Here is a 21,689-nt window from a genome sequence, read left to right as displayed (position 1 = left end):
CCCTGCGTGGACACAAACGCGCTCCGTGCGGATCCCTCTCACCTGATTCTCCTTTATCACTTTATTATATGCACATTTACACGCCTGCACAATTTTCTCTTAAAATCAGTGTGATGGATTTAAACAAAGAATACAGCTTTAAAAGTGAACGGCAGACTCCATCGCTTCATAATCGTAAACTCTGTTTTTATTTTTAATCTTGAACCCTTTTCCGTACAAAAAAGGTCATTTACCCACCGAGCTCATAATTATCATTTTTAAACACTAAACCTTAAATGATTCTGAGGTATTTACACATTTTAAAACGTGTTTTTTGTCATTTGAATCGGTTGATAACTGAAGACACAGACAGTATTTGACTTCACTTTTTATTATGATTATGGCTTAAGATAAATACATTACGTGCAGTAATAATGTGTCTTCAGCTAAGTGTGATTGTAGGTATTTAATCAATCCAAAGAAAACTGTGGTTGATTTGTTTTCATTTTTTTGTTCTGTTAAATGTGTGTTTAATTTTCTAAAAACGCATTTTAAAAAGATGACTATTTTTTCGTTCTGGGAATAAACGTTAAGTCTTTGATTATGAAAAGTTCAAACAAAATCCAAGCAGCAATCGTTTAATTCACGATTTGAATAATTTTGCTTATATGCAAATAAGCTCCAGTCAGTAAAAACAGCGAATTCTCCACCTTTGTAATCAAAGATAATTCATCTGATCACTATCACACACAGAGGTGAGAGTCGTGAGTTTGTATTTCTCTGATCTGGATTTACATGTATGCACTGAATGTAAATGGCCTGTCGAGGTTGCACCAACCAACACTTTGATGGTTTGTCAAAGAAAGAAGATCAAAATTAGAAGAGGAAAATATTTCTTTAAAAGCAACAAAGTCAAAGTAAACGAAATGAAATGCATAAATAAATAAATAATCCCCAATTACATCAGGACAATTCCACTTTAAAAGACCAGTCAAAGTCGTTTTAATAGCGATTAAAAATGTTCCGTTTTTCCATTTAATTTGCATAAATAAAATAGATTTAAATAGTCCGTTAGTCGTTTCTGTTTTATTCTTAATTATGATTAAGTTAAAGCCCAAAGATCAACCAATGGAAAAGTCAACTTCCCCTGATTTTAATGTCCACTTATCATCAAATGCTTTTCAATACAAAAAAATATAAAAAACATTTCGACGTTAATTTAAAATTATTAATTATTTAAAAAAAACACACACAAATTCTCATCTCGTTGGTCACTTAATTGTTTCCTGCTGCTTTCAGGCAGTTTTCAGCTTCCGGTCCGATTTATTGAAAAACGTTTTGCTTGACTTGCACATTTGTCATTCATAGGACATAATTATAAAAGTTTTTAATTGGTTTTAGGTTATGTGTCATTTAGAAACAAATAAAGACAACTCAAATTTAAAAAAAAAAATAAAATAAGGTGACTTATTTTGCTATGCTTTCTGAATAAAAACAGTCAAAGTACTTCCTCTTCCTGCCGTCAGTGTTGCGTCGTCTTGTAAATGAATGAAAGCATGAACATTATTATTGCACCTCGAGCCTTCATGTGATTATTTGCCTCCTTTTATTACAGACCTGATTGTGTTTTTCATCAGTTTGCTGGGCGCGTCTTTCACTACCGACCCCCGGGGGGTCAAAGGTCAGCCGGCCACTCAGCTCACCAGTTCCCTCCCTCCTTCCCTCCCAGTCCCAAACCAGCAGGAGGCGGGTCCGACACGAGTGTAGCTGGTGGTAAGGACTCTCTATTTAAACTCTCACCGTATAAAAAACACACTTTACACTTTAATTGTGCTGCAGAGAAAGTCAACGGCTCTCATGTTTAATACGTCACCGCTGTGTGGTTGCTAAGAGACGCGCACGCGAGGTCAGGCAGTAACCGTTAAGCTAGCTTTCTGACTATAATTTGACTTTATTTATTCATATTAAATAGGCACATAACCGTGTAAATATAGCCACATGTAGGCTCATCTCCAGGTAGGTTGGTGGTTCACAGGTAGGCTGAACAAATGTGCAAAATAAAGTCACGAAAAATAAAAACGGAACAAGCTACCACCAGACAACAACATGAGCATTAGCTGACTGTAATAAAAGTATAAAAAGTGTAGTATTAGAGTATTAAAGAGCTGCTGCTTGAATAATTACTCAGTGTTTTTGTCGTGAGAATTTGAAAAATAGAAAGGACTACAGGTGCAGGTGTGTTAGACTAGGCCTCCCTCACAGCAGAGTAAGCCCACTCATTGGTCAGTTGAGCCACGTGCAGTTTAAATAAAAGGTGTTTTCTATGTTGCTGCTCTCGACTCTAAATATTTAAAATGATTAGCTGTAGCACATTTTGATCTGTGATTGTAGAAACGTATTCAACAGAAGTACAATCAAACCACAGAGTGCAGCGAGCTTTATGTTGACGAGAAAATTATGTGGGGGGAAAAAAAAATCCTTTAAATTTGAGTTTGCACAAAAACAATGTGTGTTAAAGAGCAACACACACACACACACACACACACACACACACACACACACACACACACACACACACACAGAGAGAGACATCCCCTGCATGTCTGTTTATTGTATGTCCTCTCAGTGCTGTCGTCTGCACATGGTGCGGACTGCTCTGCCCGTAGTGTTTCTAACAACACACTCCTGAAACAGTGATGTGTGTGTGTGTGTGTGTGTGTGTGTGTTTGCAGGGCGTTGGGTTCTGTTTTGGGGGTTATTTCTGCTTTTATTGGACAGGCGAGCTGATTAAAGACGGAGGGCGAACCCTCGGCCGCTGCGACGCGGACTCTGACCTCGGCACACGGGTTGCAGCTCATGACCGCGGCGGGCTGTTGTGTTGTTTTTTGTGTGTTATTTTTGCGGCTTGGTGAAGAAAAGTTTGGGAGAAGAAAAACTGAAGGAGACGCCTGAATGGAAAGTAGTCGAGGTGGTGGTCTAGATTTTCAGGCTCTTATTTTGAAATAAAGATGAAGTGAGCCGCCTCATCTTACAAACACAAAAACACAAAAAATGCAGATATTTATCAAGCACTTAATTCATGTCATCGACAGGCTGTGACTCGAACGTCGTGCAGCCGTGAGCTCAGAGTGGGAGTTGTTCAATAACAGTTTCTGTGTTGCTCCGTGGAAAATAAGGATCAGGACTGTCCAGTGACTGATAAGACTGAACCCCCCCCCCCTCTTCCCCCTTCCCTCCCCCCTCCCCCTCCCACATATAGACCTACCCCGACCCCCTGCGGTTCACTGTCATCTCTGTGTAAGTCAGAACTCTGAAATGAATTCATTCCAAATTAACTGATAACATCTGGTGGGTATCATTTTAATTTCTGCTTGACATTTTACTGTGGCGAAAAAATGATGCCATCAGCGGAAGAAAAAAAAAAAAAACCTGCAGTAAATAATAGAAATCTTTACAACACGTGTTACTAACTGCTTTGTGTCTAACGTCTGATTTATGGAGCTCAAAATCAAAAAGCACTCATTGCATATTGACTCTTGTTATTGCACGTATTGACGTCTGTGTAAACCTCTCTGTGGTCGGCGTTCGACCAGGCTTCTTCAATAAATAGTGGAAATGAGGCTTGGGAGGTCGGGGAAACAGTAACTCCCCTGGATTGATTTCCAATAATCTGGTCATCGGCCGTCTGATCCGCAGGATGCCGGCTGCGGGGGATCGTCAGCCCGGCTCCTTCTGGCTGTTGCTGTGGTGACGGACGTGGAGATAATAGCAGTTAATGAGATATTAACCTCGCATAAGGAAGGAGAGCGAGGAAGTGGTGAGAGACTAAAGACTGGATTTGTCGATTGATGACCCCCGGCTTGATCAATGTTGTTCTGTTCATCGCCGTCAGTAACGAGCAGCGAGAGACGGCGTCCCTTTGAGACCCGGGAGCGAAATCTGATCTCTCTCTCTCTCTCTCTGCATCGACACGCTCGCACATAAATAACAACATGCAGATGTTAGAGACTGCACGCTGAAAAACACACACTCACACAAACATGGATACACACACACACACACACACACACACACACACACACACACGAGCAGAGACGACGAAGGCTGCACGGCCGGCTCTTTGTCCAGCTGGTTAGGATGCAAGCAGGCGATCGTGCCCTGCAGGTCAAAGGCCAATTTCATCCCAGACGTCTGACCTCATCCAGCAAAGGTCGACCTCTACGTGCCCCGTGTGTGTGTGTGTGTGTGTGTGTGTGAGGGTTAGCAGAGGATGAAGCACACGTGAAACAGACTGTGGATTGTTTAATATTAAAATGTTTGAGCTGCTCGAGGCAGCGCAGCAGCAAAGATGGAGGACGGCAGGTCGGGAGGATTTTTAAGCATTTTTCTGTTTATTTAATCCTGTAAAAAATGAGCCATGAGACCCAGAGTGTAAAAACTGAAGTGTGAGGGAGAGAAAGGAGTGCGCGGTCACGGTGACAGATTCCAGCTTTCCTCCTCCCTCCCTGATTGGCCTCCTCGTCTCCTACTTCTCTTTTTCTTTTCCTGCTCGCCACTTTCTGCTCACTGTCCCGCTATACCTTCATGTCCTCGCCGGCAAATTATCACCTGACCTTGACTCGCAGCCCTGTGTAACACACACACACACACACACACACACACACACACACACACACACACACACACACACACACACACACACACACACACACACAGAGCCAGGCTTACAGACTCTCTGGCGTACAGCAGCTCACGTTGAAGTGGACGTGGTCACATGTGCCGTGGTCATCTGTGACTTTTTTAACTATAGAGATTCTGTGAACACAGGCAGGTGTGTGTGTGTGTGTGATTTAAAGGAGGAGTGTGAGCGGCCTGCAGGATGTGTGTGTTTTGTTTAAAGCCGTTGATAAGCGTCGGCATCCACACAGATTTGTTGTCTCTGTCGACGGGACGATCAAATCATTTTTAAGAATCAACACCTACCGGTTTGGGCGTGCGCCCCGTGTCAGGAGGTTACAGCCCTCGGTGCAGAAGTGGGTTTAGACCCGAGTTCGCCCACCCTCTCTCTCTCTCTCTCTCTCTCTCTCTCTTTCAAAGTTTCAAATGGTACATTTGTAAAGATTTAAACACCCAGTCTCCTCTTTGAGATTGTAAACTGATATTTGCTGCTCTGAGATTCAAACACTTACACAGGCTTTGTCCTAAATCATCTCCACTATACTGGTTTTTTTTTGGTTTTTTTAATTCTCAGCAGTTTTACATGAGCACAGATTCATAGTGTGAAGATTAAGCAGCATGAAGAATCCTCCCTTCTGTGTCCCAACTTTCACAACTGATCGGATTCATCTCAAACTTTTATTTTTGTGTTTTTGTTTTGTTTCATTCTTGTGGCAGAACACAATCAAACCCTTTATGAAAGCCGTGCCTCATGTTGTATGGACACTAAACAAATTTAATTTCAAGGTTGTTCACTCATTCTGACCGTCCGTCCCCCCCCTCATATGCTCCTTCTTGTGTTCGCAGCAAATAAGCACAATCAAAGGATGGTGCGAGCTGGCGAACCTCCTCCCTCCTCTCCATCAGAGTCCTTGCACACCAATCTCGTCATCCCAGAGGTTCAAAGATGAAGGTGAGTGAGAGGGAGGAGGAGGAGGGTGGACGGTAGAGGAGGGGATGTAGGATGAAAGCGGGGTGGAAATGCGCCTGGTCGAGCACTTGTGTTTCCATCCCACCCCTTCACCCCTCCTCTGCTCCCCCCCCCCCACCCCTCCCAAAAAAAAACATTCTTTTCCTTCTTCCAGCTCTCCTTCACCCCCTAATCCCTCGCTACTCCACTGCATATGTTTCCTAATCCGGAGTGTGTGTGAGGCCCGTGAACCCCCTCGCCTCCTCTCTCCTTTCTCTCGGTGGCTGTAATGCCGTAACCTGCCTCCATCCGTCTTTCTTTCAGCCCTGTTCTGTCCGGCTCTTATCGGCAGACAGCAGAGTGAACCAGGCTGCCCCCAGCCAAAGCCTCGTCTCCTCTCCTCCCTGCCCCTCGGTCCTGCTCATTTCCACCCGACTCTTACATCTCTTATCTTGTCTTTTTCTATCCTATCACATTTACATCTTAATGTGCAACTAAAACCTTCCTAAAAAATATGCCTCATTTACCAAAACGTGTTAGCCAAAAAAATGCCGAGCAGGCAGTCGAGTTGCGTTGGCGTGTTGCGTCGGGTGAATGATTGAAAAATGATTTTATATTTAAAAGGAATCCAACGAGTTAGCCCGTGTCTTAACCCTTCATTATTTCAGCCAGCTTCTCTGCTGCTCATTCATCCCCTCCTGCAAGCTGTCTTATTTTCTCTCAGGAGATTTCGCTCTCTTTTCTCCCTTATTTCAGCTGCACTGTAACCGACGCGCACACACACACACACACACTCACACACAGGCTTTTTGTCCTGCTACTTCTTCTTGCTTTACCCCATTACTGAATGGTATTCCCGGAGCCCTTTGTGGAGCCTTGTATAGGCACATGCCAAGTCAAGTTATTTCAGAGCGCTTTCAATGGAATTACCCCCCAAAATAATCTCCTTTTTCTTCCACTTGTCCCCCCCCCCCAAAAAAAAGAAGAAGAAGAAAAGGAGCAAAGAATAGGAGAGAATAATGTAAAACGAAGCAGCGCCCTCGACACAGAATAAGCCTGTACTTGCACACTAGAGGAACATGAGAATATGAAAAGATCAGAGAGTGTACATGTTTAAGAAGCGCGGAGGAATCTGGATATGAACTGAGGGGGGGACGGGGGGGGGGGGGAGGGGGGGGGGGGGGGGGGGGGGGGGACATGGGGTAAGGCCACCTAAACTGAGCCTGCACTGCTCTCTCCGAGTCTCTGCATGACGCCGCAGATCGATGCCGTCGCTGCACTACAAAGAAAACTCGGCCCCTTCTTCTATTTCTGAGCTTTTTTAACCCCTTATGAACCAGGACCGCGTGTCTGAGCCCGACTGCTTGCTGCAAAGTCCAAGTCCGGCTAAAAGGGGGGACAGGGTCTCTGCTGGATGAGTCTGCCAGAGGAGACCAGACCTGTCTTAAGACGCTCTTTCACAGAAAAGCTTTTACTCTGTGATTTGATCTTATTGTCCGTTATAAAGCACTTTGTTAATATTCGTATTAAAAGGCGTCATCGCTCCGGCGTCTATGTTCCATAAGCGTGTGGATCCGCCGTCCGTGTTTCTATGCACCTGTGTGTGTTCATCAATACATATATATATATATCCACGTGTGTGAGTGTGTGTCAGAGCCAAGTGTCATATCGATAGGTTAATAGCTGCGGTGTCAGATTCACTAACTCTCTGATTAGTTGACAGTTCACTAATCCACACGCCGTCCTGAGTTATTGGCTCGGCACATTGATTTCCAGCCTGCCAGCCGAGCCAGGAGGAACTCAGGGGTCGTCAGAGAGCCTGCCGCTATTGATTGGCCCCAGATCAACCCCACCACCCCCCCCCCCCCCTCGCTACAACACACACACACACACACACACACGTGCGTGTACACAAGCTAACCGCAGTGCCTCGGCGTGCAGCTCCACCATACCTTCAGACGCTCGCCCATCGCTGCCTTTCTCTCCTCCAGCGTGCCGTTGAGTGTTGTGATGTCACCGCCGTCAATCAATCTTTTTGTGTCTGAAATATTTTTATTGACAGATTTTTTTTTTTTTTTTTTTTACGAGTCGTAGGAGGCATCTAACAAAACTGCTTCCCTCCCTCCCTCTCCACCTGCCTGCTCGCTCGCCCGCTCGGCCCCGGACGCCGATACTCTCACATCTCTGCGAGAACATGAAAGTGATACTCCTCCCTTAAATCTTCTTTATTCTCCGTCTGCAGACTTGAAAACATTTGTACTTTTCCTTTCTCTCAGAGACAGCAGCTGCGTTAAATTGTCAGTTAGTGAGGATTTCTGAGGGGGGGGGGGGCGTTTTTACCTGAAGGAAGGAGAGAGAGACGTCGTGTTCAGAGACGCTGATCACTGTGACACTTGTACATTACATGAAAGTCGTTTCAGGTGACTGAACGCCGTCCACAGATCTTAAAGGACTGGCACATGACGATCCTGTCGAGTGCGTCTTCACACCTTGGCGCTCGGTTGCCGTGGCGTTCTCCTAACGCTCTCATCCCCTGTAGCTTAACGTGCAGACGCTTGATTCACGGCGTCATCCCGATTCCACAGCGGCGCCGCTTCTCAGGTTTATCAACCTTCGTGAACAAATCCTGCTGTGTCCAGCTCCATTTGTGAAGTCCACTGATTAACTCGTCCTATCATTTTAATTTTTTTTACCAGGTCAGGACTTCATTTTAAAAGCGAGCTGAGCGGCGTCCAGACTGATGATCTGGACTCAAACCTGCGGCCTGAATTCACCAGGTGAACACTTTGTGATTCTGTGATCCTCCTCTTGACATTCTCCACATTCCCAACATCCCTCGTATTGTTTCAACCCTCTGTTGTCCTTTCTCCCCCCGCTCTGCCTCTGTGTAAGCATCGGGCTGGGCAGCGCTGGGGCTGGGGTGGCGGCGGCAGCGGCGGTGGCGGGGGAGGCGGGGGGTTGTTAAACATTTTTCTTCCTTCTTAATTGTTTTGACTTGTGCCATTGGCATCCCGATTAGGCCCCATTGATTTCCCACTGCTAAGTGCATTGATTTCTACATTTCTCATTGATCCCCGCTTCTAAATCTACACACACACACACACACACACACACACACACACACACACACACACACACACACACACACACAATCTCTCTTTTTGTCCTCCATGAACACCATGCAGGCCAAGCTTGTGTGTGTGTGTGTGTGTTTGTGTTTGTGTGTGTGTGTGTGTGTGTGTGTGTGTGAGAGAAGAGAGGCGATTATAAACAGGAAGTAGGGGAAGAGGTTTGGAGTTCTGTGATTGGTCTTTGTTGTCCACTTAAGAGAATCATTTGACGTTGCGTATATAAGAGGGAAAAATGTGAATACAAATCCTCCGAACACAGAACAAAAAAATAAACATTAAATGTTCGTTCAACGATTTTAGTTTTGTAGTCAAAATAAAATTATTCGCTTATTATTATTCGATTATTTTTGTATTTTATTTTGAAAGGGTTTTTTTTGGCGGGGTGGGGGGGCTTCTTTATTTAAGCTAGGACAGCTGAAGAGAGGCGAGGATGGTTCAGAGGAGACGGAGTTGGGGATGACAAAGGGCCGAGGTCAGGTTGGAACTCCAGCCGCGGCGTGCACGGGGGCGCATGGCGTAACCGCTCCCATCGACAATCATGGAAGTGATCGTTTCAAATAAATCCTTTTTTTTTAGATTTAGAAGGACATGCATGTTGTGGTCACACGGCTTTTCCTGCCTTTTAGAAATCCTGTGCATATTTTAGCGTGAGGTTGCTAACGCTAACGTAGCGTTTGAATTTGATGGCTGATGTGTGCAATATGCAAGTTCAGCAGGATAATGACGTCTCCAATACATTTGACCTTACTATATTTACAGGGGTTTTTTTTGCAGCTGTGTCTTGTTATCATTCTCTCACACACACACACACACACACACACACACACACACACACACACACACACCGACACACACACACACACACACTTTGCTCTTGATCGTATTCCATGGTGTCCAGGAGAGCTGGGTCTGATCCTCTCAGTGTTTAAGGCTCTCATCTCCCCCCATGTCTGCAGCCAGCACATGTTTTCCCACACACACACACACACACACACACACACACACACACACACACACACACACACACACACTCCAGGCTGCACAGGCTGGAAAGCTCCATCCATGTCATTGGCATTACCTCGAGCCTTGATGCTGCGTTTGTGCTAAGCTAAGCTGTTTGGGCCTCTCTGAGTACCAGAGGTTTGTGTGTGTGTGTGTGTGTGTGTGTGTGTGTGTGTGTGTGTGTGTGTGTGTGTGTGTGTGTGTGTGTGTGTGTGTGTGTGTGTGTGTGTGTGTGTGTGTGTGTGTGTGTGTGTGTGTGTGTGTGTGTGTGTGTGTGTGTGTGTGTGTGTGTGTGTGTGTGTGTGTGTGTGTGTGTGTGTGTGTGTACTGGTCGTGCGTTCATGCATGTTACGGTGTGTTTGCATGTACGTGAATATCCTGCATCAGTTGGACGCTCTGCTGTTTTCGTGCCTTCTTGCATGTTCCGGTGCGTTTGCATGTGTGTGCCGCTAAGCGTGTAGATAAATTTGTGTCTTAGCAGAACATGACTCCCTTTCTGTGTGTGTGTGTGTGTGTGTGTGTGTGTGTGTGTGTTGTGTGTCTCTTCACTGCTGTCTGGCGTTTTACATCTTAAATCCATTACAACCAATTGAGGATGAGAAAGGATGCAGAACACGTGTGAAACACGTTAGAGAGGGATTCAATCTTCAAAGTCAAAATAAAATCATGTGTGAAATGAATAAGAATAAACTTTTTTTTTTTTTTTTAATAAATCTGCAGCGTATGGAGATAAGAAGACAGGAAGAAAGGACAAAGCAACTTTCACGCTGGCTGTTATTTTCCCGCTGGGCTGGAGCGGGTGAGCTGTAAGCAGAGAGCATCGATCTGCCTCAATGATCGTATCAAGGCGGCGTATCGACAGCATCGTGTTTTACTCTTCTCTGTGTTTGTCCTCCGCAGCTTTAAGAGGAATAATGGATATGTAGGAGAGGTATTGGCAGGGCCCGGACCGGCCTATTGACAATCTGTCAGCATTGATTACTTAGTCAGGCTGTGTGTGTGTGTGTGTGTGTGAAAGAGAGAGAGAGTGTGTGTGTGAGAGAGAGAGAGAGAGAGAGAGAGAGAGAGAGTGTGAGAGAGAGAGATGCTGAAAATAGATCAAATGTCTGAAGCTAAAAATAATGTGTGTTTTTATAAGGGTCAGTGTCACATGAAGGATGCCGTCCTTTTGTGTGTGTGTGTGTGTGTGTGTGTGTGTGTGTGTGTGTTAAAGTCAACCATATAACAGCACCATGTAATAACGCTCTTAATCTGTGTGTGATTATTAGTGTTTATTACACACGAGGCAGCAAGGTAATGATTCTTCCCTCCTCATGCTGTCCCTTAATGTGTGTGTGTGTGTGTGTGTGTGTGTGTGTGTGTGTGTGTGTGGTTACAGCTGTAGCACTGATATAATTGTAAGCTGCTATTGATTGGCCCCCTCTTGTTTTTGATGAGGGAGAATTTAATTCAACCAACTCGTTTGTCAACATGACAGTGCCATTTAACAATGGACTCTCTCTGTCTCTCACACACACACACACACACACACACACACACAGATACAGAGCAATAAAATCAGATTGTACGATAGATTTCCAGCACTGACGAGGATGCATTTATTATTCAGCCTTCTTGTTGATACTCGTAACACAAACACACTTTAGTGTTTTATAGTGAAACACATGTATCAGGTTCAGTTTAGGCTTTGTGTTCATAATCTCTTTAAAATCACACAAGGACACAAGCTTCAAAATACATCTTTTTTTCTTCTTTTTTTTATCAGAAATGTCGATGAAATATCTTCTTATAATGTTGAAAAGAGAAAAGATTAGAAACAACAGGTTCGCTTTGAAAGGATCTCTCTTCTACTGCTGTGTGTGTGTGTGTGTGTGTGTGTGTGTGTAACTGATCAGAAGTCCACTCTGGCCTCTGTAAGCCGCTGATGTGAGACAAAGCACCCGCCGCAGCAGGTTGCACTTCTTAAAGGAAAGATATTACAGAAAGGGAGGAAAAAGAACATATTGCTATTGATGAGGCCCGCCGAGCGCCATATTCTTCACCTCTCCTTCACAAATCCACGCACACCTCCCTCCCCTCCTGCGACCGACGCACAAAACACACCTATATTCCACAAGAAATAATTGCTTTTGTCTGGAAGGAGTTTGGATCAGGGCTCCTCTGCGCTCGCCCCGCGTCTGGAGAAGGGGGGCTCTTGAGGGACAACCGGTCGCTTCTTTTTATACGGCCTCCTCTCTCCCTCCTCCTTTTTCCCTCCCCGCTCCCTTACCCGCTCGTTGGACACGCGGATGTCATCTGTCAGTGGGGAGTGGGCTGTTTTCTTTTGGCAGGGGGGGGCGCGAGGGAGGGGAGGGGGGGGGGGCTCCTTTGTGATGTGACGTGTGCCTATGCATTGCTGACATCAAAAAGCTGAAGAGGGTAACGGAAATGTGAATCATCGGACGAAGGCTGCAGAAGGACGAGCAGATGTCGCCTGCACATGATGGGAATAGACGCACTTGAAGGCGTCTTCGCACCAACAGCAGGGTCCAAGTTCTTTTTCTAGTCTGTACTTTAGTCCCCACATGTTAGCTGCTGCAGTGCCTCCATTAAAAGTTAAAGTAGTGTTTATTATCAGCCGACTCTGCACCCCTGAACATGTATTAAAGCGTCAGGACATGCAGAGACCTCCTGACATTTCCCAGAGATGCCCTTTCACACATTCGCTTCAGAGCCGGACAGTTTTGATCTGAGGGGGAGGGGCCATCGGGACGCAGAGCATGACGTGGAAGAAAAAAGGGACGTAGTGGACATCACGCGTTAATATTACAATATGTTAAAAAAAAAGATGGCGAAACATGCGAGCGCTTCAGACGCTTTGATAGCAGCATCAACCGCTGAGAAAAGAAAAACAACATGGCCGCCTCGTTACTGAAGCCCCTCCCTCGCTGTGCTTTTACTTCAATATGACGAGCTATACTTTTTTTTTTTTTTTTGCCAGACTGCCAGAAACAGACCGGAAATAATTTTTTCCCACTTGCATTCACACGTGCACTAAAGCCCCGAAAAAATGTTGGAATGCACGTGCACGTGTGAAAGCAGCGTGGAGGCCGCAGCAGCAGCAGACTGCGTGTTAATACCTGGAGTGGCAGTGAGAGAGTGCGCATGTGCAGCTGACCTTGGACCAATCACAGCTGTAGTAACAGTCTGAATGGTGGTGGAGGTTATAGCAGAAGAAGAAGAAGTAAATGATAGAAGTTGGATATTAGGTGCAGATTGTTGCACCGTGCAAACAGCAGCAGCTGTGACGTCAGTGGCTGATGATAATGTTTCACTCCTTTTTTATTTCACGTTTTCTTTCTCTCCCTGAATGAACATTAACATTGGCAAAGATGCCCGAGGCCTCTCCATATATGAGGGCCATAATTGATCGATAACTTATTAACAGCTCAGTCCCTCCTCGGAGTGCACGGAGAAGAAACAGACGAGCGAGTGTGTGTGTGTGAGAGAGTGTGTGAGTGTGTGTGTGTGTGTGAGTGTTGTGGTCGATTTTCTTTTATTGACTGCGATATTTAGCGTATAGATTTTTCTATTTAAAAAAATCTATGATGGCGATAATCTGGAGTGTAAATGCGCAGCGCGGGCTGACAGCCAGGCGGGGTGGAGAGGAGAGAGAGAGGTGATGGCCGGGAGGCACCTTTCCCCGAACACACACACACACACACACACACACACACACACACACACACACACTCACAGAGGGGAAATACAACATTCTCACCGACCCTTAATAGCAAAATCATGCAATTTAGATGGAGGCTCAACTGACATTTTACGCACATTTCCAAACGTAAAGCCAACTGTGATGATGAATTCAACACATGGGCCTCTGCTGCCTCACATTATTATTCACCTCTGCGGAAAATCAGACATTAGCTGAGTGCTGCAGGTGACCTTGTGTAGGCCAGAGACACGTACATTTATATGAGGGAGAGAGAGAGAGAGAGAGAGAGAGAGAGAGAGATCCACCTGCTGAAATATACATCAAAGCCCCCCCCCCCTTTTGCATTCATGTCCGCACATTGTGAACAGGCGATCGATTTCCCGGAGGCCGGCGATGATGTGATTATTGGCTTCATTATAATGAAGTAATCAGAAGATCAATTGGCTGGATCTGTGCTCGTCTTGTACGGGATTACTGTGGTCAGAGAGAGGGCGAAGGAGAGAGGAGAGTGAGCATGCCCGGTCCTGTGTGTGTGTGTGTGTGTGTGTGTGTGTGTGATTTGAAATGCCAATAAGTCAGCTCAGGCTGTAGGAGAATAAACGCTATAATGAAGACGACTTTACGCACGTGCACAGCCCTTCAATTGGCTTCTTGAACCACGCGCACACATCTGTAAGAGCACGAGAGGTCAAAGTGAAACTGAAGGCTGCAGATGTTTGCAAAATGGACATGAAATTGGAGTAGTGCGTATAGCGTGTGTTTGTGTATATGCAGGAGTGTTGGGGTGAGGGGCTATAGAGGGGAAAAGGGGGGATACATGTAGGGGGGGAGGAAAGGGGGGGTTAAAAAAGAGGAGGGGGTTGAGGGGGGGGTATCTTCCTCCACGGTCGGAGCGCTTTGCCGTGTCAGAGTGCGTTCAGGCTGCGCGGTGTCGGAGCGAAACCACCGGGGTTCCCGAAATAAACGGAGGGGACGCAGATCCACGCGCGCAGGATACACACGGAGGAAGAGTGAGCATAGAGAGAGAGCGAGCAAGAGGAGGAGAGAGAGAGAGAGAGAGAGAAGCCTGCACACCGGCGGATGGCGAAGCACAGCCAAAGAAAAGACACTACGGCGTGAAAAAGAAAAAAAGACAACAAGGGGGGACTCGCTTTGCCCTCCTCTCGGTCTCACGCGCGCATCAGTGGAGCAGGAAAGCGGAGGACAGGTGTACTTATTGATATGGATTTATTCATTTATTTATCTATCGATTGTGCTTTAATTAGTGACCAGTGGTAGAGAAAGAGGGAGAGAGAAACACCGAGGAGAGGAGAGGGAGGAGCGAAAGTCAGACAGGAGGTGCCTGCATAGCCTTAGACTTTCTCATTTGATTATTTCTATCTTTTAACCAAATATTGCCGTCGCGTTTGAATTTTTGTGCCGCTTTATGCGCGTGTTTCCTTCAGCAGACCAGCCAGCTACTAACCAAATCCTTACGACAACCAAAAAGAACCAACTCCAGTGCTACACGGACACTTTTCTCCTCTGTGTGCCGAGGATTCACCGGTGGACTGTGAGAGTTTGTTGTTGTTTTTTTTCGTCTTTTTCCAAAACCTAAACCAAAGCAAAGCCGGCCGAGGAGGAGACACAGAGGGAGAGACACTGCGATCTTTACGCACAGCTGTGTGGACACGATAAATGGAGTCTAATTGTGTCCGTGTTCGAGCCGCTGAGAGCGCCAACTGCACCGGATCCACATGGGTGCGACGATAACAGAACCATCCTCCGTCCAGTCACCCGCAGCCTGAACTAGTCTGTATGGAGAACCACTGCTAGCTTTACATTGAACCCCAAAGCTCCTGTGTCGTCTCTGCGCGCCCTGCACATCGCTGTCTGTTTGAGTGTGAGTGCGCGCGCGCGCGCGTGTGTATGTGTGTGTGTGCATGTGGGTGCTGGACCAGCTGACTCCGACAAGACACAAGTAACATCCAAAGCTTGTACAAAATTAAAAAAAAGAGAGACATGTGAATCCACTGAGGAGCAGGACTCGATCCACGGAAGACAAAACAAAACAACCGGAGTCTCTTCCTCCCCCCCCGAAAAAAAGAACAACAACAAATAAGAGTCCAAAGCGAAGAAAGGCCAAAGAACGACAGAAGCACGACGGATAAGAGACGAAGAAAAGTGAGACTAAAATAAAAAACAACGACCCCAAGGTCGACAGAGGACCATGTTTGTCCCCCTGCCGGTCCCCTTCGTCTTTCAGAGAACAGCGTCCGACTTCAGCGCCTGGAGACTCAAGTCCTCGCTGGCTCCGCGGTCCAGCCCCGGTAAGACTCCCCGGCCTTTTTCCACCCCGGCATGCACCTACACACACACACACACACACACACACACACACACACACACACACACACACACACACACACACACACACACACACACAATCAACCTGACATTTATTAAGATCACACTTTAATTTCCCTCCTTCAGTAAAGTTAAGAGAGAAACAGATACTTCAAGGAAGTGCATGCACATCATTTAAATTCCTTCTATATTTACTGAACACACACACACACACACACACACACACACACACACAGCAGGCTTTAAGAAGCATTATTCAAAATATTGAAGTTGTGCAAAGGTTTTAATTTGAAAGTCTCATTTTTCATTCGCATCAAATTCAAAACAACTTCCTCTCCCCTTGTCGTCTTTATCTTGATATTTTTTCCTTCCTCTGCGTTGAATCAAACTGAATCTCAGCTTCATAATCAGAGAGACTTATTTGTGCAGAAATGTAAAGATGTAACATCTCAGCAGGAAGATGCACACGTTCTCTTTATTTCAGAAAAACAGAAAATCCACTGAAGGTTTCATCAACACGGCAGAGAGTTGAATTAAAATACTTACTTGCACATGAATCCAAAATGCGCATATACCCCCCCAAAATTGGATGCATGAATATGGGGCTCATTAGCATCCATCACAGTCTCACAGAGGCGCCACACGCTCCCCCTCATCTTTTCCCCTTTTCATTCATGAGCAATTTATCCTTCTCAAAGCCTCCGTCCCATCTGCTGCTGCGCTCCGCTCGCCTCTCCTCCTCTCCTCTCCTCTCCCGACTCCTCTGCTCTCCTTCACTCCTTCTCGGCCCCGGGTTAGGGGGGAATATTCATGGTCATCCATCGATCAGGAGGTATTGATCTCTGACTGGGGTCTCGTTGGGAAAACAGGAGTGCAGTGAAGTTGGCTGACGGAGAAAGTTTGAGAGGATGTGAGGAGACAGAGAACACCAGCGAGTGACTCGAGCTGGGATTCTTCTTCATTTGTTGTTTTCTCGTGTTCATCACAAACAACACCGTCCCTTTATTTCATACTTACCCTCCTAGAATTAAGCGTGTCAGTCCAGAACACTTAAGAGGACTAAATGCAAATTATTTTTTTGTGCATTCTGCTTGAATTTTCCCTGAAGTCTGCATCACATGTCCGTCATATGAGGAATTATTTACCGGTTTATTTTTCATCCGAGGTGGAAAAACAAAATGTAAAGATGAAGGACGCCGTGTGTTTCATGTTGTGCAAATAACTGAGAGGAAAAACGTCATAAACACTTTTTGCTTTAGTGTTTCTTGTCACCTGTGGGAGTTTTAAAAGTGAGACTTGTTGGTTACTGCGCGCGCGTGTGTGTGTGTGTGTGTGTGTGTGTGTGTGTGTGTGTGTGTGTCCAGGTTCGGGGTTCGTAGTGGGTGTCAGTGCCGGTGAAGCTTCCCTTTCCCCTCCCCCCTTTAATCCATCCAGGCGGAAATTTTCAGATGACATATTGGGGGGGGGGGTTGTGGTGGTAGGTGTGTGCACGGCGAGCTGTGCCGGGGTAATTCAAGCTATCACCTTAAGTAGGTGTCAGCAGGAGAAAAACGGTGGAGGTTTTAATGAGAGCGGCTCTGACAGGCGACATATAAGCACTGGTTTTGGGGTGTTGGCTGGGATGATGGTGGGGAGTCAATTTCTCTGTTGGTCCTTTAAGAAATTAAAGTGAGAGGAGGAGGGGGGGGGAGGGGGGGTCCGAGGGAGAGAGAGAGAGAGAGAGAGGGTGAATGAATAACAGAATGAGCGAGTGCATAAATGAATAATGAATGAATGAGAAGGTGAAAGTGTCAGCGGGAGAATTAACAGGTGAAAGAATCGCTGCATTGAAATCCATGAAAGGAGCGAGCGAGAGGACTAATAAAGAAATGGATGCAGGAGCGAACGGGCCGGCGTGATGAAACACGCGAGCAAATGAATGATCGGCTGGAAAAATCAATCATTTAATGAGCAACGTACAGTCTGAACGAATGAAGCAGATTACACGGCGAGGATGACTTATTCATCAAATGACGAGAGAGAGAGGTGAAGAAACCAGCTGCTGCTGAATTCTCTCTCATGTTTTTTCATCCTGTGGAAAAAAAAAAAAAAGGGGCCAAAGTGCTCGTCCGTGCTGCTGTCTCATACAAACACGTTAGCGTGATAAAGCAAAGCGACGCACACGAGAGGAATAAAGTTGGTAAGGAGAGCAAAAGGCCGACACTCATCCCTCATTTCCTCCTCCTGTTTTCTCTTCCTCCTTCCTCCCGTCTTTCATCCCTAATCTCCCGAGAGAAAGAAAAACTCGCCATCCGCTGCTTCTCATTCTCTCATTTCTGTGAAGTATTCACTTGACACGAAAGCCTTTTCACTAAAATGCAAACTCTCCCCTCTCTCTCTCTCTCTCTCTCGCTCGCTCGCTCGCTCCCCGTGGACAGGGAGGTTGTTGAATTGGATTTGCCTGGTGTGGTTTGGCCAGGGCCCCCATAAGCCACTTTAGCTAAGTCTGTTACCCACAATTCTCTGCCTCTCTCTGATCTGAGCCTTTGACCAAAGGTGTGCGTGTGTGTGCAGCTGTGTGATTGCCTGCACCTGCACGGGCGTGTGTGTGTGTGTGTGTGTGTGTGTGTGTGTGTGTTGGTGTCAGAAGTGTAAGATGAGGTGAGGGAGGTTCGGCAGAGAAGCAGCGAGAGAGAGGTCCTAAACAGCAGACGTTAGCAGACACTGGTTTTACAGAGGATCTAAACTGAAGGCTTATGGGGGGGTTTTTGTCAGCTCGGCTCTTTAACACTACAGTGTGGAGACGGCTGGCCTCAGCTCAGCCCGGCCTCAGACACCTCACTGAAACACTCGCTGGATTCAATCTGTTCTCCGAGGCCGACTCTCGTCCTTTCAGTTTGTGTGCAGAGACGTCTCCACCGGCTTTAAGCTGACTGCTTCATTCACTCCCACCTCTCCGTGCCTGACTGCGTGCTGTCGTTAAAGCGTCTGTGGAAAAATGAGTCTGCACAAAGAAGAGCGTTATAATGATCACAGTCCGAGGAGTCTTTGATTGATTCACACGCAGAGGAAGAAGAAACACATCTGTTCATGTTAGACTTTTAAAGCAGCTGTTCTCACTGCGATGTCAGGATGAATCGTGGGGGGGTTCAAAGGTGTCAAAGGTGAGACGTTGTGTCGCGTACAGAGCCGCAGCGTGTGGTGTGAAAAGGAAGCCTGACCTCGCTTCACTTCCTGTCAGAAAGATCAGCAGGAAGAGAGAAAGCTGAAGACACACCGGAAAAATCGAGATTTTTTTATCTTCTCGTCACTCCGTGCTAAGTGCTAATGCTAGCTCTTTAACCGGAGCAGGAAGACGTCCAGCCAGCCTCACAGATGAGCCGAGTCGACTCATTCAAAAAACACACTTTGCATCCAGAATAGTTTTGAATCCAAAAATAGATTCTGAGTCAAATCAGGAGACGGCCAAAGACTCGCCGGCCTCCTGATCACGCGCTGCAGCACGTCGACACTAAACACGAACGAGACGGCGTGCAGGAGTGTCTCTGCCCGTTAATATTTAGAAATCAGCCAACGAATCAGAAGCAACAGGAGGACTTCTGTTGGTCTGGTTTGGTGCACTTGTTGAATTCCTTCCGTCGTGCTGCTCTTTACGTTTGAACTGCTGGAGAAAGGAGCGCTTGTTTTGACCATCCCGTCTGTAAAACACTCGGAGCTGTGAGCAGAGAGAGGGACCTGTAGCTTTCGTCCCCGCTCTGCTGCCACAACAAAGGAAATCTAAATGCTCTTTTTATTTGATGTCACACGGCTGTGTAAAATCCTCCGGGGCCGCCGTGGCCCCCGAATAAAACCGAGAGCTGTCAAATTCACGCGTCTGGATTATTTATGTGGCCGACTCTGAGAGGCCTCTTATCTGAGCTGTACTGATTCAGCACAGTGCTGATGCTAGTCCAACCGTCCTCATGTCCTCATGTCCTCATGTCCTGATGTGGACTTTATTTCATGCAGATGAGAAAAAAAACATGAGCAGAGAAAAAGCGTCTCGTTTAGGACTCGGGAACAATAAGACAGTAAGGCGTGCTCGTCCATTCTGTTCTATTGTTTAACACCGGTGCAAAGAAAACTTTAGCTGCAGACTTCAAAGAGAACCCTCCTGCCCACACGTCCACACACACACACACACACACACACACACACACACACACACACACAAAGTGCTTCGTGCTGCTCGATAACTACCTCGTCTCCCACCCAGGATCCTCACCTCTCCGAGCCCAGGAGGGGGTTGTGTTGTCTGGGCCACACCAAACCGGGCCCGAGCAGAGGCCCCTGTGCCACGATTAATTGGCTGTTTTTTTACCGAGTGTGTGTTTGTGATTCACTTTGTGTGCAGCAGAGTGTTATAGGCGAGTCTTTGAAGAAGGGAGAGAGAGCGTTTTTTAAGGCTGGTGCAGCGTTTCTTTGTGTGTCTGTGCGTTGGAAAAAAATCTGTGTGTGTGTGTGTGTGTGTGTGTGTGTGTGTGTGTGTGTGTGTAAGCGTGTAGCATTCTGTACAAAGTGTTTGCAGCAATATTTGCTTTCGAGAAAAATCCACGAAATAAACTTGATAGCATGAATTTTTAAAGTGTGTTTTAGTTTTTGTGTGTGTGTGTGTGTGTGTTTGTGTGTGTGTGAGCATGCAGACAGGTAGATGATTCAATAATTGCACGTTGAGGTCAGTTATGGATCCGTCCGGCGTGTGTGTGTGTGGTTTATCTGGAAACCGCGAGCAGCTCATAGCCGCCCATTGTGTGAGTGGTTTTAACCTTCCACCGCTATCGATTAGCCGGCGTTGACTACTCTGCTGCCACACCGTTTGTTTGTGTGAGTGTTTATATTTATGTGTGTGTGTGAACCGTTGATTTGCGTGCATGAGAATTTGTGTGTGTGTGTGTGTGTGTGTGTGTGGGCTGGAGGTGCGTGGTGAATGTGCAGGAATGTGAGCGAGTGTGAGACACCTGCTTTAGTGTATGCAGCTTGTGTCTGTGTGTGTGTGTGTGTGTGTGTGTGTGTGTGTGTGTGTGTGTGTGCGTGTGTGCGTGTGTGTGTGTGTGTGTGTGTGTGTGTGTGGGTGGGTATGGATCAGATTTTAAAAGGGGCAGCGTTGTCGGTGAGTCCCGGTGCTAACGTGATTGCGAATGACAAAGCGTCCAGGCGGGTTTGTTAGCTCCATAATGGGGAATCAATAGACACAACACAGATGTCAATACAACATGCTTTATTGCGTTAAGCCGCCTCGCCCCCACCCAGAGCTGCACACACACACACACACATTCTGTGTGAGGGTGTGTGTGCTGTCTGGAACACATGCATGCATATATTAATGTGTCCTCACACATAAACATGCACAGTGTCAGAGCAGCTCGCTGCCATCACGTCTCGTGCACACGCGTGTTTTTGACGTGACGTCGTCGTTCTTCATCTTCACGCTGAAACGCTGCGACTGCACAACACGAAAAGTGTCGAACACATTTTGAAGTTGCTAAGACCCCTCTCCCCCCCCCCCCCCGCAAGTTTTTGTTTTTAAAGACTTCTTCACACATCAGGGATTCTTCACTACGTTTCCCAGAATTCACCTGAACCAGAAGGGTCACCCTTTTAGTTGCTTTAAGAAATACACAGAGGACCATTCAAACGCTTCACTTTCCTCTTGGATTTTTAATTGACATTTTTTTTTTTTATGATCGATTTAATAACAGTCAGAAAACGGACAAAAAGAAGAAACCGTAAAAAGTCTTTGCCCCCCCTCGTCTCCTGACCCTGCCTGTACAAACAACCTTTGGAGGAACATTTGGACTTCTCTCCACCTCCGTGCAGTTTACAATCAGTGCTTATTGGTCAGGTAGGTTTAACACTTAATCACATATTAACAACTAACTAAAAA

General features: G+C 46.3%; 1 protein-coding gene across 9 annotated transcripts in view; it reads left to right on the top strand.

The window, feature by feature from the left end:
* The first annotated feature begins 1,492 nt into the window (after nt 1-1,492).
* Nucleotides 1,493-21,689, top strand: part of pou2f2a (POU class 2 homeobox 2a) — a 73,465-nt gene continuing 53,268 nt past the window's right edge. For 2 of the 9 annotated variants that reach the window (XM_079368118.1, XM_079368111.1), the window contains exon 1: nt 15,231-15,750. In XM_079368118.1, the coding sequence (XP_079224244.1) occupies nt 15,651-15,750 (100 nt within the window). In that variant the 5' untranslated portion in view covers nt 15,231-15,650. Of the gene's footprint in view, nt 1,753-2,692; nt 2,948-3,675; nt 3,797-5,502; nt 5,609-15,229; nt 15,751-21,689 lie in introns of those variants that run through there. The other 7 variants (XM_079368110.1, XM_079368117.1, XM_079368113.1 and 4 more) reach the window with 6 other exon arrangements.

The sequence above is a fragment of the Symphodus melops genome, assembly GCF_947650265.1.
Source record: "Symphodus melops genome assembly, chromosome: 18".
Classification (NCBI taxonomy): domain Eukaryota; kingdom Metazoa; phylum Chordata; class Actinopteri; order Labriformes; family Labridae; genus Symphodus; species Symphodus melops.
This window is presented reverse-complemented; position numbering and strand designations above follow the sequence as displayed.